Source organism: Chelon labrosus, assembly GCF_963514085.1.
Source record: "Chelon labrosus genome assembly, chromosome: 5".
In the NCBI taxonomy this organism is placed as follows: Eukaryota; Metazoa; Chordata; class Actinopteri; order Mugiliformes; family Mugilidae; genus Chelon; species Chelon labrosus.
Window position 1 is genome coordinate 19,360,057 of NC_140341.1, and position 17,696 is coordinate 19,377,752.

Consider the following 17,696-nt stretch of genomic DNA (forward strand, 5'->3'; position numbering starts at 1 on the left):
TTTTCCTGTGCAAACAGGCTGAATATACTCTCAGGGGAGTTTCAAAACATCACAGTCATTTCAAATATTTGTTACCGGAAAGGACTTTGAGAAGGAGGAAATACTGATATGGTGACAACCAGTAAACCACTGTGATAAAATGTTTATCTACGTACTTCATTAGTTCCTTCTCTCGGACCTCCAGCTGTAGCATAATGGCACTGAGCTCCATGTAAAGGTTGTTGGCTCTCTCCAGTTTCCTCTCATAGTGCTCCCTGATGTCCAAAGCATGCCTGAGACGGTACAGCACAGAAAAATGCAGCCATGAATTTATGTACAAATCAACATCATGCCTTGCTTCATGCAACATGTTTACCATCACCTTGTTTATCCCTCTTGCTCTTATTACTAACACACCTGAGTTCATCCCTCCTGCGTCGGATCAGCTCCTCGTCCAGCCTGTGGATGCAGGTGCCTTCACTTTTGATCTTCTCAAAATGCTTCTTCACCTCCTCCCTCCATTCGGACTGTAATATGGATGGACACAGTCAAAACGCTGACTCCACACTGTTGCTTAAGCCGAGAAAACTATAAATATAAATATCTAGCTTTTTTTGTGCTCCATCCTAAATCAAATGTATCTTGAGAAAAGGAAAGTGCATATAATCCTGTAACCTGTAATAGTTTATTTATAGACATAGTCCAGACCTGAGACTTGAAGTAGGTCTCCTGAGGAGCTCCAAGAACATCAGCAGAGGCAATGTCCAGATGTAGGAGAATCTGACGGAACGAAGGCCTGTTCCTGGGCTTGCCTTGCCTGGAATCGATGAAAATCATTAATTAATGTAAAGATAATGTATACGCCTTGGCAATTCTACGTTATGCATTGTTAGGATTCATCTTAAAGTATAAGCACAGCACTCGACACACGTCTCTGCTCACCATGTTTGCTTCATGAGGATTTTAAACCCATCCGGGCAGGTGGAGGGGACAGGAAGGTGAAGACTGTTGCTGCCAACGCCCCAAATGATGGCAGAGGAGTCCACATCTTTGTAGGGAATCTCTCCAGTCAGCAGCTCCCATAGCACAACTCCGAATGACCTGCGATGCAAAAGACAGACAGTTTTCACCGACATCATCACCAAATGAAAACACCAGAATTTCATTTTTATTTTAACTGGTTATGCAAACATTACACCTACTGTTACATAATGAATACAACCTTAAATTGCAGAGTCATAGTATACACTGGAGGAAAGCCATAGAAATTACAATCACCAATAAATCATGTTTATTATGTGGCATGCTACTACTCACCAGATGTCGACTTTTTCAGACACAGGCTCATTTCTTATCACTTCTGGGGCCATCCACGCCACCGTCCCCGCAAATGACATCTTTGTACTTTTGTCGCTGAGCTCTTTGGACGTTCCAAAGTCAGAGATTTTCACAGTGTCGTTGTGGGTGACTAAAACACTGCAACACAGCAAAGTCAGTTGGTTTGAGTTAAAAAAAAACGACAACAAAAAAAAAGAAGGAAGACAAAGCCGTATCAAAGCCAGACACTGTCAACATTATGGGATGAGCTGACCAGAGTAAAACCATTCAGACTGATGACACAGTTTTTTTCTGAGATATTCCACTGTTTTTGTTGGTTTTTTTTTAACAGGGTACGAGTTTTTTTTAAAGCACTTTGAATCAATCTTTAAGCCTCAAACGCTCCACTGTTACAAAAGCACATTTCTGCTTCTGAATCACCCCATTAGCTAAATGAGACTGACCTTTCCAGCGCATTCAGCCTGCTATCGTTCTGCTGACTAACGCAGTGTAGGGCAGTGCTGCAGCATGATGATATTGATTAGAGAAAGAGGACTACAGTGTGCGGAGGATGAGACAGGACGAGCACAATGAGACAGAACACTCTGTCTTACTCTTACGTTAAGAAAACCGGCTTTTATTTATTCGGAGAACGCCATCCGAGTTAATGTCTGACTACCCAGAGCTGAAAGGATGAATTGTTGTTGCTGTTGCATTCTAAGAAATCTTAAACAAATCTGCTGAGTTCTTTTACTGAGCTTTGCAGATCAGCTTTAAGAGCACGACCATGGCACTACTGCATAGTGATACACCAGTACAAAATAGAGTTTTTTCCTATTGACCAGGAGTAATTACCAACATTGCTGTATTTCTCTCACAACTGTAAATTACACTCATGCTTCAAGGGTCTTTCAGGAAAAAACACTGGAGCGAGAACCAAAAAGAACTGATAAATGTCTAATATATTGTTGTCTGACAATAGCAGAATAAACTCACTTGGGAGACTTGAGATCTCTGTGGATGATCTTATGAAGGTGTAGGTAGTTCATGCCGCTGGCGATGCCTGAGGCCCAGTCCACCAGCAGCCTGGGGGTCACTTTCCTCCCTGCCCTCAGCACCTCATACAGCTGGCCCTGGGCGCAATACTCCATGATGATGCAGTAACAAGGTGCCTGTGTGCACACCCCCCTGGGATAGACAAAAAAACATAGCAACACATTTATAGACCAAAAGACAATCCCACTGTGTGTCAAATATATGGCAAGGAGAGTCCGTTAGAAGTCCTGTGACACACCAAGTCGATTAATAGTTTGCTGGTGTCGGTTTGTAACCTTAATTTTGGTGGCATGTCCTGCACTTCTGCCACTAGTTGGACCTCTGGTGGCAGAGTGCTCTGCTGAGTTAGATCAGTCTGATTGGTTGTTCACTGTTAGTGCACCAGTGCACGAGAAGCAAAAGTTAGCAAAAGAGGGCACACATAGACTGCTTTTCCTGGACAAGACAGGATCATCTAAAATAAATAAACTGTAGACCAACTGAGCCTGTTTCAGGAAAGTTGTTTTTAAAAGAGGAACACAAACTACTGCCACCTGCTGGTACTAAGGGTTATTTCCTCTCACGCAGACTGACTATATATGTCGTACTTGGCTGTGGACTGTGTTCTTTGCAGTATGCTCCAGTGCAACCTTTTAATCCAGGATCCTTTTGGCCACAGTCGACCTTTGTTGCGGGTTTGGTGTGTTGGGGCCCTGACATGCAAGGACAAGCGGCTGTAGACTTACTTGAAGCTGATGATGTTGGGATGCTTGAGCTTTCGCAGGTGTTTGATGTCCGTCTCCTTCTGCTCTCGCACCTTCTTGATGGCCACCTCCTCAGAGCGGAACTTGCCCAAGAAGACGGCTCCCTGTGCACCGCTGCCCAGCCACTGCAGCTCTGAGATCTCCTCAAACGGGACCTCCCACATGTCTAAAATCAAGTAAATGACATTTGGTCAATTTGACAATTACATCTTAACACGCTCTGTTGAATGTCTGTCTATACATGTCTGTCTTTAATGCGTCCGGTCACATTTGTTCTTCGGGAGGAACAATAAAAGTAATACCTTCATACAATTCTTTTGTCAGTACAGTTAAAAATTAACTAGAGCTTGTTGGTCAGCTTAGCATAAAGTTTGAAAAAAGGAGGAAACGGCTTGTTTGGCTCTGCTAAAAGTTTTTAAAAAAATCTTCCCAACACTACATCTAAAGCTGAAACTGAGTAGCATGTTGTATCTTATGTGTTTAGGTGAGACAGAACTAAAATGTTCCTGAAAAATTGTGAAGTTAGATTTTAAAGCAAAAGCCACAATATGTTGATTTCTACACACGTGCCTGGGTACAGATATGATGCAAGCACAAATGCACACAACACAAAGTAAGCACTAATTATTGTAGTATTTGGCCATAAAACTAAAACTTTGCAAAAAAGCTATAAATGTCTTAGGTACTCCGTGAGTCATGTGCTGTTCCATCCTCATTATGTGGTTTTGGATACAGTGTAGAGGAGAAGCTAAAACCTCTAGTTCACTGCAAGCCTGGACAACCACAAGACCCAGCCCAGTTCTGTCTGACCTCGACTTGTATCCTGTAGCCTGCGTGTCCAGCCTGAACAGGCAGCCCTGCAGCAAGGTGAGTCTACCTTTACCATGACCTCAATTCAAACTGACAGCTGTGCAGCCCCACTCACAAAGGCAATAGGGCGAAGCTAGGAATGGCTATTTGATTACGGTTTCAGAATACAGTAGGAGAGACAAGCGGGAATCTTAAGTTTGTTTCTCAGAAATCCTAAAGAGACGGGGACATTTGAAGTAAACACAGATGATATTTTGTTAAACTGATGCCATGGCCAGAAACATGAAACTCAGTGCTTACCTTGCTGTTGTAACTTGTATTCTGTTGAATATGTCTTTCCTATAATGTTCCAGACTGGCCGAAGGCATCCAAACAGGCCCTCTAAGAAGCCCCCAGACCCAGGGCCTCCTCTTTGGAAGTGCAGCTTGATGTCGTCATGGTGATGTGGGTGGCTCGGCCTACCCTCTCCATTGTGGTCCATGGGACAGTCCCCTTCTCCCATCTGCTCATCCATGCCACTGACACACCCGCCATGCTCACAGGACCCTGGCGACACGGCTTCCTCGTGCTCCTGCAGCTGGAGCACGCTGTTGTCGAAGTGTCCGCCTTCGCTCCGCATCGAGTCCACGCTCAAGGCTACGTTCGGTGGGCTAACACCCCCCAGCATTGAGTCCTCATCCTGACCAGGGGTCTGCAGCGTCTGCAGAGGGACGGGCAGGTGTGACGGTGGGGCAAGGTCCGTAATAATTTGAGGAGGTAAGTTAGGGACAGGAGCTTGAGGGGGCTGGGGTTGGGAGTTGGGCGAGTTTGATTTCTTAATGGTATCCCCGACCACAGTGAGTTTGAGCTCCTCCTTCAACTTGCCCACCAGCAGACTGGGGCAGGAAGTCCAAGAGAGCACCTCGGGGGAGCTACCCATGGTGTCGTGCATGTGCATGGGCTGCCAAGTGAGGATGAGTGGAACGTGTCCTAACACACTGGTTTGTCTGAATGCAGAAAATCACCTGCAGGATGGGGAGGCAGATAAAGAGGAAGAGAGAGAGGAAGGTTAAATAACTTAAAATACACAGAAAAACACATAAAATTCAGATTTATTTAAAAAAATAAATCTATTTAAATGACTGCACGGCACGCCTGTAACTGCTGCCATGATGGGACCTTATTACTTCCACACAGAGAAATGCAATCCTCTCATAGATTGGGGATTGAGAGAGCTTACATTAATGATTATTATTTTTAGATATGGAGCTAAAATACAGCAGGGTGAAGGATGGCAGAAAGGCTTTAAATCTGTAACTGAATTAAAAAGAAAAAAACACTGCGGCAGCTAATGCAATTCTGGGAAACTTGTAGGAAACAGTTGGACTAGACCAATCACAAAAACACACAACTGAGGCTTTTCTATGATCTCTGTGAAGCAGTAACAGTATAGAAGGGATTAATGGTCTTGCTGTGTATTAGGACTGCTGAGAGAAGGACATCTGGCAAACACAGCGAATTCTCTTAGCCCCACCACAGCACCACAGGGCCACAGGGCCACAGGGCCAGAGCAAACACACAAGGAGAAAATCTTTACCATCTTAATATGTCCACTAGTGTTACACATGGCACAGCTGAGCCAGGGTCAAAAGAAGGGCACCATGTTTCTAAAAGAGACATATCTAAACAAACCAGGAGCGGGCAAATCCCCCACCACAGTAGACGTAATTCTATATTGATACTGACGTTGATATATACTGTAATACAGTACATTTTACAGTATGGGTGTAATGAATAGACAGCAGGGGTTATATTTGGATAACCCAGGAAATGAAAAACCAATGACTGTCCACTGATAAATTTAGATAATCTTTGGGTATAAGCGTATTGGCTTATGTTAATCAAAACCTGGGCGTCACCTGCGTTCACAAAAACTGGCAATAACAGAATTTTCAAACGTGGAGTGAGCTTTGCGCTAGCAAACTTGTTGGATTTAGTTGAGCAAGGATAAATCAAGGTGGAAAATCTTAATCGCCATCTTCTAGGTATTTCTGAGCCGTCAACCACATGTCACAGTTGTCTTCAATGAATGAAACTGGTCCTGCTGAACCAAGTGTGCAGGTGTGATTGTGTTATAACAAGCAGTCCAATTATACTTAATAGTGACCATAAAATGAAGCTGAAAGCATATATCAGTGATGATACATTTTTGTGCATCCCCCAGACTAAAACCAACAACACATTAATTTGCTCATATCCTAAAAACCTGTCACTAATTTAGTAATTTCCCATAACAGCTTGGTGTTGTTGATGTTAGGGAACATTAATCAAACATGAGTCAAAACTACATTTGTTGGGGACTATTTTTAGAGGTGGATTAATGCACATTTGACGCTCTAGTTCGCATTTACCGCAACGGGGTGGTGTATATGAGGTTGAGTCAACATAAACTGCAGTGTTTGTGTTTACTCCTGTCATCATGTCACCTACGTGCAACACTATTTATGCCGCTTCCGTTTTATTTTATTTTATTATGTGATTTGTTGATAATAAGGCAAATATCTCCAATCTTATTTTTTTATTGTTTTTGGAAACCGCTGATCTATATTTATTCTCCTACTCACCACTTTTACATAGTGTTTTTCTTGATTATAGCATCTTTCATCAAATTATTCTAGCAGCATTAGCTTTTGGATGTAAATAAATGTAAATAATCTGTTTCTGGGTGAGGGGAATTGAGGTATATTGGAGTGTAATGTTGCATGTTGCAACTAGGGGTGGGGAAAAAAATCGATTCTCCGATGGATTTCGATTCTGTCTTGATCGATTCTGTCTCGATTCAAATAAGTTCATAATCGGAATTTTAAAATTAAAATTTTTAATTAGTTCGCCCGCTGCAATATTCTGTGCGCCTGCTGCGGAGCTCAACAGAAAACGCTCCTCTCTGACCTGCTGATTCTCTGCTATACACGCATGCGCACTTAACACACGTGCGAGTTGTTTACATGCAAAAAAGTTTAAGCGGCGATAAAATGGCTGCAATGGCGAGCGCTTGACCAGAGCCCGTCTACGGAGAGCCTCGCCACTCTCTATTAAGTCCCATTGTAACGAACAGTTCAGAAGCCGGAAGTTCACTGAGAGTGGAACTTCTCCCCTTATTAGACATTCTCTGGCTCGACTCATACGACCTGCACCGGCTTCTTTAAAAGCTGCCGTATGGCAGCATTTTGGATTCTGTGAGGTTGGAGGCAAGATGGACAAGACTTACACCGTTTGTAAGGTCTGTGGAATTCAAATCAAATACTTAGGAAATACAATGAATTTGCAAAGCCACATTTCGCGATACCATCCAGAGTTGACAGAAAAAAGGGGACCCGTTCCTGATGCCAGCCATCTGTTTTTCTTTCTCTAATGATCAACACAATAGTAGGAAGTGATTTGCAAATTCTGAGTAGCAAACTCATATTTAAGAATCTGACCAAACTAAAATATGTGTGTGTGTGTGTGTGTCACAAAATTTAAAATCAGGCATGGAAATGTACATTAAAAAAAAAAATCGAGATTAATGATAATCGTTTTAGAATCGAATCGTTGACCTCTGAATCGGAATCGAATCGAATCGTGAGGTGCCAAGAGATTCCCACCCCTAGTTGCAACGCTGGGAGCTCCCAAAGTTGAAAATGTTCAAATCCTCTACACCGGTGTGTGGATAGCACACACTGTGTATTCAGACAAACTGACGACCATCTATCCACAGTCTGACTGTGCTTGTTTGCCAATCTCTGCAAAAAGAAAACTGCACAAAGGAGTGAATCAGTTCCTGTGTGAATGACACTTGAGTTTTTTTCCTCCTTTACACCCTCGAGGACAAAGCCTTAGAAATCCAATCAAGTTTAAGTAGAAAACAGTGTGGGACATAGTGAGAAGCTACAGTGAGTACAGACCAAAGTCCACGGGGGAGGAGACAGAGGCAGAGCAGTGAGATGGCTCTGTGTTACGTGGAAGTTTCCTGAAGGAGAGAGGACAGTCGTGCAGTCCAATCGAAAAACACACAAGGTTTATGCCTACTATGGAGAACAGCAAGCACGGATGCACAGATTCTCCACTTGGCACAGGTCAAAGTACAACCAAGCCCTGATCCTGCTGATGCAGAATAAGTTGCTGCTAAACTGTGACAAAGCTACGAACAGCCTGGAGCCTTGACCCCAAAATGTACCTTTAAGCACACATTCGTTACACTTCACTAAACAACAAATAAGGGGAAAAAACAAGGGTGATAAAACTTCTTGAGAGGACTCAAACTGGACATGCTCATAGTTACAAACTATGCATCCAAGTCCACTGGTCCACACAGGATGCCGCATGCATGTTTGTGCAAATGCATGTACTGTATCGGTGTGTGTCCACTGGGGGTAACCTGAGCGCTGTGAGAGTGCGGTGGCTGCCAGGAGCTCATCTATAATGCAGGCCCGTCTCTAAGCAGGCTGCTGAGAGTGCAGGGGAAGGAGAGAACGCTCTCTCAGGTATCCAATAAATCCGTCCCTTCCAAAGCAGAGACAAACGAGCTGCGCGAGTAGAGGCCACACTGTAATTCCACCTCACAAACAATTCTCAGAGCTGGCTTTCTGACGTGGGCCGCAGTGGGCGGATGTGGTCGACTGGACAGGAGCATGCGACCTGAAGAACCAGCCCTGTGCACACTGTAACCAAGGTGAAATGCAACAATTACATTGCCTGAGAGAAAATATGACGCCTTTGGACCTTTTATAAATCTCTTAAAGCCTGTGCATCCATGTCTGATGCCAAGAATAGGAAACAGACCTCTTGATTAGTTCCATTAATCTCTAACGGAAAATCTCTATGGGTATAGAATCCCATGAATAATGTCTGCGCCCGATCAAGAAGGGCCCAGGGTTTCATTTACACGGTCATTTATTTACAGGACTTTCCGAAAGTGATCATGGCTGTGGAAAAGGACACACCGACTGTCCCTCAAATGTTATAACCAAGAGGAATAAAGTGGATACTGCTTCAGAGAAAGACACAATGCACATATGTAGCTGAGGGAATGAAATGAAGACAGAGGGAAAGAGAGAGCTACAAGGGAAGAGAGAGAGAAATTATCAGGGGCTGATCCTTTAATCCCTCTACAGGGCTCTAGAGACGTGTACACACACACAGACCCTATTCAACCCTCCCCCTTCTTTTATCCTTTACATACTTCCTTTCATTGCTTGCCTCTCTAAAGGCGACCTAGCATCAATCGCCAACACAATACAATATGTTTATTTTTAGCATATATCCATGAACACATAGAAAAGCATTGGCCGAGACCGTCCTCAGCGCGATTGTTACTGTACTACTCTGTATTTGTGTGTGTACGCAGCAGCTGGTGGTGGTGGGGGGATCAGGTTCAGGGAACACACATGCTCACACACACATGCCCGGGGCGTGTCTGGCAATATCCAATAATCCCACTACTCCCAGCAATCCACTGGGGAAGGCAGTTTGTTTTTGTATCACTCAGCAAACGCCACTGTGGTCGTCCAGATTGTGTTTCAGTGGGCCGTACCTCGGCAAAAGCAGCTGGATCTTCCGCAGAATTGTAACGCTGCATCCGAGGCACCTTTAACATAAACATTCATGCTCGCACTCACCAACAGCATCTGCGTCTCCACCACTCTGCTCCTCATTAAGAGAAGCCCTGCTGGGACCCACAGGGGGAAGCCTCCCTTCAGGTGACAGCTGCGCCACCAACAAAGAACCAATTTAGCCCCCATCCCACCTCATCGTTCACACGTTACCATGTCAACACAGCATCCATCCTGACCTTCTGCTGCGAGTCGCACTCAATCTCATCCAACATACAGGTTTGGAGAGGCCAAGAGCCTGAAGGCTGCCGTGGTACAGACTAAGCCTGCCACACGGGGAAAGTAGTTTCGTTTAAATAACATGGATTGAGAAAACTATCCAAAATACTGCATTGCATCTGTTAATAATTCCTGAATTTCTTTTGAACAATAAAAACATGTCATCAGCATCATGAGAAACTACAGATAAGCTTCTGTTGTCAAATAAAGTCGGGAAAAAAATCTTCTTGTATTTTATTTCCAACAGATGCTGCGGTCAACGGCAGGTAAAACGAATTTTGCACATGTCAAATATAAAAGCATATTTCTTGTCTGATCGCTTTATTCAGTGTCCATGTATGTAAACTGTTGGAATCTCTGAATCATCAGAAAGATTTCAACCGGCTTATAAAAATATGTCTCATGTAAACCAAGCCAGTCATCCTCTCATCCAGCAGAGTTCATTTCTGGAAGGAATTATAAATACCTGCACCAGACCGTTTCCATCCCTCCAGATCGCCTGTCTTGACACAAACTATGTGAAAAACAGATGGCGAGAGCAGCGCTAGTCTCCACTGAGCATGTGACTGTCTGTTATTCTGGGTCATAGTTGAACAGTTGAACTCTGATATCTGTACTCGTTCCCCTAGTCAATGCAGACTATGGACTTTCATGGAAGTTGTTAACAAACAATGTTATGAAACACAAACCTGGCAACAACTCACAGATTTCTTTCTCGTTGTTGAAGCAGACCCGTTTTTAAGACTTTAACTATTTGGACACCTCAGAAATGTGACTCTGGCAACAGAGATGCCCAGTCCTGATTTGACTGTCGGGACGTGGGCAGCTGTCTAAATCAGCTTTCCCTCGCTACCACAGCCATGAGTCCTGCCAGAGGGGATTGGACAGTCTGCTGTAGGTGGGTGAAAGTAATAATCTGCTGGTGCGGCGACAGCGGTGGAGGGGAAAATAAACAAATTCTGGCACAGAGCTCAGGCATCTGCCGTCACATAGCTGACATTTCCCTCTAATCCATCTTTCTTAATTTTCGCGTTCCCTCAGGTGACTAACCTGTGCTGACTTAAATACCTGGTGATGGGTGGAGGGGAAAGCAGGCCGCAAAACTATAATCTTTGCCTGCTTTTTTGCATGTTCAGGGATTGACTGATGTTGCTGGGCAAATAGGAACAAGGTCAAAGCTACTGCAGGAGCCACAGGGAAAGTGCCAGGTGGCATCATGTGTAATACAGCGTTTGTTGTGAAGGCTAGACTGAAACTGATGAATGAAGCTCCCACAGAGAGCCAAAGGGTAGGAAAATGAAAGAGAGCATAAAAACAAAACTGAAATGTTTGTGAGTGAGAGCAACAAAACAAGTTCATACCCCTCTGTTCCCACTTGACCATCGTGTTCGAGAGGAATCTCAGATACAGAATTAACATGACTGTGAATCATTAGCACTCCAGACACACACACACACATACACAGATCACTTGTGCCTCAAATAGACTCTCAGCTGGTACCAGCCAGAACTGGAGAAAATAAATAACTAAAGAAAAGAGTGTGCGCCATCGACACGTCACACACTCTCCCTCCAGCTTCCTTCTCCAACTTCTCAGTGAGGCTGCAGCCCGCACTGCAACCAGGACACACGGCCTCAAATCTGCAACTGTCAAGCATCCTTTAAAAAAGCTCACGAGACTTCAATACAAGCCTCTTTAGTCAAGCAGGGTCTCTATTTATGAATACTAACCAGATCCATCCGGATATAGGATGAATTCAAACAGACAGAAAGGGACGGTGGGGCCAAGGAGACAGTGGAGAAAGAGGCTGGCTCAGAGAAAAGAAGAGGAAGAAAAAGCAGATTAGTGAGACAGAAAGGGACACAGAGGGCCGTGAATGAGGAAGATATGGTCTAAAATGCTCTCGCGGGAGACAGAAAAAGAGTGAAAGCAAAGAGATAAAATGGAGAAAGAGAAACCGCTACAGTGGCTGCTTGCGGCGTGATACAGTACCGACCACGCTCCAATGGGAAAGACTCCCAGAGCGACAACAAAGGACACAAGAGGAGCCGGCTCCATGTGAACTGGGCCTGTCTGCCCTGCACGACCAGGAGACAGCAGCGCACTCACACACACACACACACACACACACACACACACTGCACACTGCACACCAGAGCAGCTGCTGCCACAACAATTCCCCTTGTGCTCTTTTAATAGGGACGGCCTGCCTGGCCCGCCAACAACAAGGAGAGAGACAGACACACACACACACACAAAAAGTGACACAACAGTCGCATATTGCAGGAGAATGGCTGTGACTGACACCATATTAACGGCCGCAATATGAAAACATGCAAAGCTACCGAACAAATAAAAAAAAGTGGGGCATGTGAGTCTAATGGGAGCAAGTGGGTTGCTGCGCTGCATGTTCTTCCTTCTGAGTGAAGATGGACTCTGCCACAGCAGAATGCAAGGAAAATCAATACACATTAGTGCTACTGTTAGCTGCTGGCTGCGTACTATCCCTGCTTGCTCTTAAAAAAAACGCATGTAAATCTACACTCAAATGGCAAGGCCTCGCGAACATGAATATGCAGCCATTTTTTTTTTTTTTAAATGTCCTGTGGAAAAAGGATGGATGGGTAGATGGATGGAGTGCTCCCCTCCTCCACCCGTCCTCCTATTCCTCTCTTCTAAAGCCCGGCTGCTGGCTACTCATCCTGTGTAGTTACATAAACATGCTTAGCAGCAGAGGACAGAGGTGGGCACACACTGAGCTTTCCTGCTGCCAAGTGAATAAAGGGATGGATGAAGATGCAAAGAGGGGGAGACAAGTCAGAGATGCTGGGGAGGCTGTCAGATGGATGAGTTAATTTAGGTTAAATAAATCCTGTAGAGGGAAAGTCGAGGTGATTTGTGCACATACTGAACTGCCTGTGGCTGCACACAGCACACACGTGTGTCCCAGAAAAGTCTGTCATCTTTGACCACAAGCGTCCCCATGCCTCACAGGGTGTGTTAGTTTAATTTGGTTGCAAAACTGAAGAAGCAGAAGGTCGCCTCTGTTGGTCTATACCTTTCCATACATCCCCACCTGTCCTTCAGAGGGCACAGAGAAGTGCTGCATCAAAAAACAGCAGCAGCGTCACAGCTGAGCTTAAAATAGCTCCCGCACGCACCAACGCACGACTGCTCAACACAGTCCTGCACCACGGCTGCTGAACAAACACTGACATCTGATCCCAATGCAAACAGCACAAATATACACACAAGACAATGTCTCCTTGCAGAAATGTGATGTATAATTACAGATTAACTGTAATTCACCGGAGTCAAGCAGTGGAAGTATCTACACAACACACTGCTTCCACTCAGATGAACGGCAAAGACACAGCATCAGCAGATTACTCACAGCAGACAGAGCTCAGATTCATGGTCCTCTCTCAGCTCTGAGGCAGAAAAAAAAAAAAAGCCGGGTGAGAAGGACTGAACGGATGGTCGGGATGCGAGAAAAAAAAAGCAAGAAAAGGCAGGGATGAAGGGAAAGAGAGAGGCTGGAGAATCACAGACATTCCTCTAACTCACGCAGCACCTGGGCTGTGAGTGGGTGGGCGGCATCGTCGCCGGCTCGCTGAAGACCTGCTCACGTCACACTTTTCATGAATGGAGCTGTCTGACGCAGGGAGGACGCGGCTCAAAGAGCAGAGGAGGCAGAGGGGGGACTGGCGGGGCGGAGCTTTCTGCCCAGACTCTGAGAGGGGGAGCGAAGAGAGATGAAGAGGAAAGCAGTGGAGGAGAGATGGAGGAGGAGGAGGAGGAGGAGGGGTGGCATTTCAAAGCAGCACCAGCTAGGAACAGCAGGTTAGGCTGCGGTGGCGTCTCTGTAAGTAGGACAGACTGTTTCTGCAGAAGAGAAAATCCCTTTGTACTAAATCAGTAATCAGTTCTTTCAATGCCAGTGGCTGCATCCTGCATAGACGACCCATTTGTGACACGACATTTCAACACAACATCTGTAAAACACTCCGAGCCAAACCTATTACTAAATGTACAGTCACGTGTCTCCATCTGCCCCTCTATTTCAGAAACTCAACAAATTGTCAATTTATGACATTAATACACTCCAGTTGTGCACATTTATTTATAAATATATTCATCTTCCACATTTGCTTCCTACATCTTTCAATCACAGTTAACTCTCAGGTCCACTCCTACAATGCAAGACACTGATAAACTTCATCGTCCCTTTTGCCGCACCACACACAGTCAGTTTTCTTTTACCTACAGAGGTTCCTCACTCTGGAAATCTCATCTTCATGTAGCAAAAATATTTTCATCCCTGTTAAATTTTAAGTCCAGACTGAAGGCCCAGCTGATACATCAAGGCTCCTAATAGTTTATTTTCCTAGCATAGTTTTGATTAGATCACCTTTTATCTATACCTGCTCACCCGCTTATTTTTCACTTATACATTATAATCTTATAATTATATATAATAAGACACATGTATTGTTTTCTTTTTTGTTGTTGTGTTGTTGTTGAATTGTTTTTGATTCCACTCTCGCACTTATTATTCTTGTTTCTTTTTTGTTCTTTATTACCGTCCTTGTTTTTTATGGTGCAAATAAATAAAAAAAATATTTAAAAAAACGTGCGGTGGCACCACAAAACACATCTTCTGCATCTCCAGTGTCAGATGAGGCAACAAGACATATTATTGTACTTTCAGGCTTTTTAAAGTGTACATAAATGTCTGCTGTTTTCTTCTCCATCCTCCAACCAGTACATGTGGCGTCTTGCGGTGTTGATTCTGAATTAGTAAATCCTTTATTAACTAAACTGATGTTATGATTTTATGCATCTTTCATAAAACGTTGACATTTTGCCAGTCTAGTGATAGGTGGACTAAGACGTCATATTTTATGATGCACGGTAACTGTTGAATAGCCCAAACACATTACAGACTTAGCAGAGTTTGGTTTTTTTCACCTAAATTATAGCTAAAAATCTTGAGTTAACTGAGGTCACATCCAAATAGTCACACACATACAGTACATGGCTATATAAACACATCAAACCTGTTCCTGAAGGTAAATAAGCTACCAAGGTGTGACTGCAGTCATTGAATCTTCATAATTTACCTAAGTGTTCTGCACAGCTGTGCCTTAGACTGCTGTAAACTGTTTTTGCATGTTTACAGTCGATTAATTGATTAATTGTTTCACAGAAAATTATTCTTCAACTATTTATATATTTTTTTGTACCATGTTTCTTTACACGTTTGAAATTATTTATGTATTCACAAAGATGCTCCATATACAGAAAACCCACATCTACTATATACTATATACGAAACTCAAACAAGAGCAGGTAGAATTTAAAATCTTATAATAGGAACCTCAAGGACAGACAAACAGAATTACATTGACTAAAAACGAATAAGGCGCAGACGAAATATTAATTAACTGATAAAATAACTAAGAGATAATCAGCAATTTATGGCACTATTACTTCTCAAACAGCAGAAGTCAATATCAAAGGGCTATAATAAAGTTCTAGTTCAGGACTAAAAGGCTGCGACGGCCAGAGAAAAATCAAAGGTCAGAGACTGAATGTCAGAGGAGTCGTTCTCTCTCCAAAAGGTCTTTGAATGTCTCTTACTATCTCGGACAGTGTCCCCTCAGTGTGCTGAAGTATCACCACTCTGTTTAGTCATTAACACGCCAGCACATGCTTTTCACTCTGCATACATGTGTGTGTTTTTGTGTGCGCGTACTGACCTGTTAGGTGGTTTCTGTGCATCTCAGAGGACGGCAGACTGTGATCTTGGTTCAGGTTCGACTCGTTCTTGCTTGTCAGCTGCACACAAACACACAGAGCAAGGAAAATGGTTCATACAGAGTCAATAAAGAGGATGCACTGCAGCTGCTGGAGGTATTGAATCTGCAGCATTTCAGAAATGACATTAAGAAATCAATACACCGGATGAGTCAACAGATAATCAAAAGACTGGTGAGGAAAGGGGGTACACACAGCATATGTGTGCATAAGTGGTAGTGGCAGAGATTGAGATGGACTACAACCAGAGGGGGTACATCAGAAAGACTGACTGGGAGGGAGGTCTGAAAGGAAAAGCTCAGGGAACAGATGCTCCCCCTAGTGCTCTCGTTTCAAGCCCTAACCTCTGGGGACAACGAAGATGGGGAGGGGCAGCAAGAATGTAATGATGCATGGAGAGTGAAGGGGGTTGGGATATTGGAGCATTGTCCAATCCCGGTGGTGAAGCCACACCCCAGCAGGGGACCCTGCCAGGGGAGGAGGTCTGGTATCCCGGGGCGAGGAGGAGGCAGAGGCGTCTAAACACTGCCTATAAATTGCGTGAAATGACAGTGAAATGAGTCATGGTGCAGATGGTTGTGGATGGTGGCTCTTAGGAGGCTGGTATTAGGGAATGGTGAGTATCCTGGATCTGATATAACTACACCTATGTCGAGCACTCTTCTGGCGCCGAAGGGAACAAGATTGTATGCAAACTGAAATTGTAACTGGTGCTGTGTTGCTGAAGACACACGCCTGTACACACAAAACACAGCAGGGGAATTCCCAAAAATAGAGCTCTGGTTAAATATTGACCGAGAGCGACTCTAGATATCCACAAGAGAGTGGAATTCAAATACTTGATCTGTTTGCTCAGCGAGAACATCAAACTCTGCTCCAAAGCTGAAATTCCAAAGGTCAGCCGATCACATGTCTACGTGCTCGTGGTGGAGACATCAAGTGTTCCCGAACAGAAATGAGAAACTTTTCTAGCTGCTACTGTGAGTTCAGTTGTGATGACAGATAAGATGGGGTCAAGGTCTGCCCTGTACCCCCCGTAAAAACCTCTTCCACGACAAATGCCGCACATGTTTTGAAAAAATAAGAGCACGGGACACATTATGAAGAAGTTTCTAAAAAGCTGACTTTCAAATTAAAGGGTTTCTGTGCAATATTTTCATATAAATGAAATATAAATATGAGGTCTTACAGTTTAGATAAGTGTCCCAGACTAAATTTTGTATCTTAACTTGTGCACTTATCACACAGTTACAACATGATTACACACCTCTGCTTTATATCAGCAGTTAAATAAATTCACCACCAGTTAATAGAGCTGTTTACTTTAAGGCGTTTTCCATTGTCTTTAACGATATAATATTGATGTGTAGATATAATTATCAAACGACCTCATGTCAAACAGAGCTTTGAGTACCATATCACTTTTTTAAAATAAACACTTAATACTATAAGCTGAGGCTGAATCAAGTCTAAAATCTTAACTAAAAATTTGACTTCTTCTAACCAATTTATTCAAGTTTCAATTTCACTCAAGCAGCTGAAATCTGAGCTTATTTGTTTCTAGTATAATCACTGCTCCTTAAAACAGACAGCGGCCTTCAGTGCAGCTCGTCTACTGAAAAGAGACAACGAGGAAAACGCGGCTATTGTCTTTGCAACATGAATCACAAGCAAATACCAAGTGTATAATGCTAAATTTATGGGAATATGAAACAAAAAAATAACCACACTCGGGCTTAGTCAAGATACTTCAGTCCCCCTCTCGAGGCCAAATCATTGCTGAACTTAAATCCACTCCATTACCTCAGCTAACAACTATTACATACTTTATACATACAGAAAAGAATCCAAGATATTTCTCTAATAAAACTAAATTTAAGTTTGATATTAGTTAATCTAAAAGATGAGAAAACAAGTCACTAGATTTCCATCACACAAGCACCTCAGAATTATTTATTATTCAGCGCACTGTGCGTACCATTACCGTTGCTTAGTATGATAAGACTCGTCCACCTCCCTTCTTCCTCTGTTTTAGGACGTTTAAATTACTCACATGAACAAATAAATTCCAGCCAGCGTCTTCAAACGTTTCCAAAGCAAAGACATAAAAAGACTCTGACCT

At 43.5% G+C, this 17,696-nt stretch overlaps 1 protein-coding gene across 1 annotated transcript in view; it reads right to left on the bottom strand.

Moving 5' to 3' along the window:
• map3k13 (mitogen-activated protein kinase kinase kinase 13) overlaps nucleotides 1–17,696 on the bottom strand; it is a 32,923-nt gene that overhangs the window by 6,545 nt on the left and 8,682 nt on the right. Inside the window, exons 2-10 of the mRNA XM_084544346.1 lie at nucleotides 15,517–15,595; nucleotides 4,206–4,909; nucleotides 3,078–3,261; nucleotides 2,293–2,484; nucleotides 1,297–1,455; nucleotides 922–1,080; nucleotides 688–796; nucleotides 397–506; nucleotides 156–272 (exon numbers count right to left, since the gene is read on the bottom strand). Coding sequence (XP_084400472.1) covers nucleotides 156–272; nucleotides 397–506; nucleotides 688–796; nucleotides 922–1,080; nucleotides 1,297–1,455; nucleotides 2,293–2,484; nucleotides 3,078–3,261; nucleotides 4,206–4,842 — 1,667 coding nt within the window. The 5' untranslated portion in view covers nucleotides 4,843–4,909; nucleotides 15,517–15,595. The remainder of the gene's footprint in view (nucleotides 1–155; nucleotides 273–396; nucleotides 507–687; nucleotides 797–921; nucleotides 1,081–1,296; nucleotides 1,456–2,292; nucleotides 2,485–3,077; nucleotides 3,262–4,205; nucleotides 4,910–15,516; nucleotides 15,596–17,696) is intronic.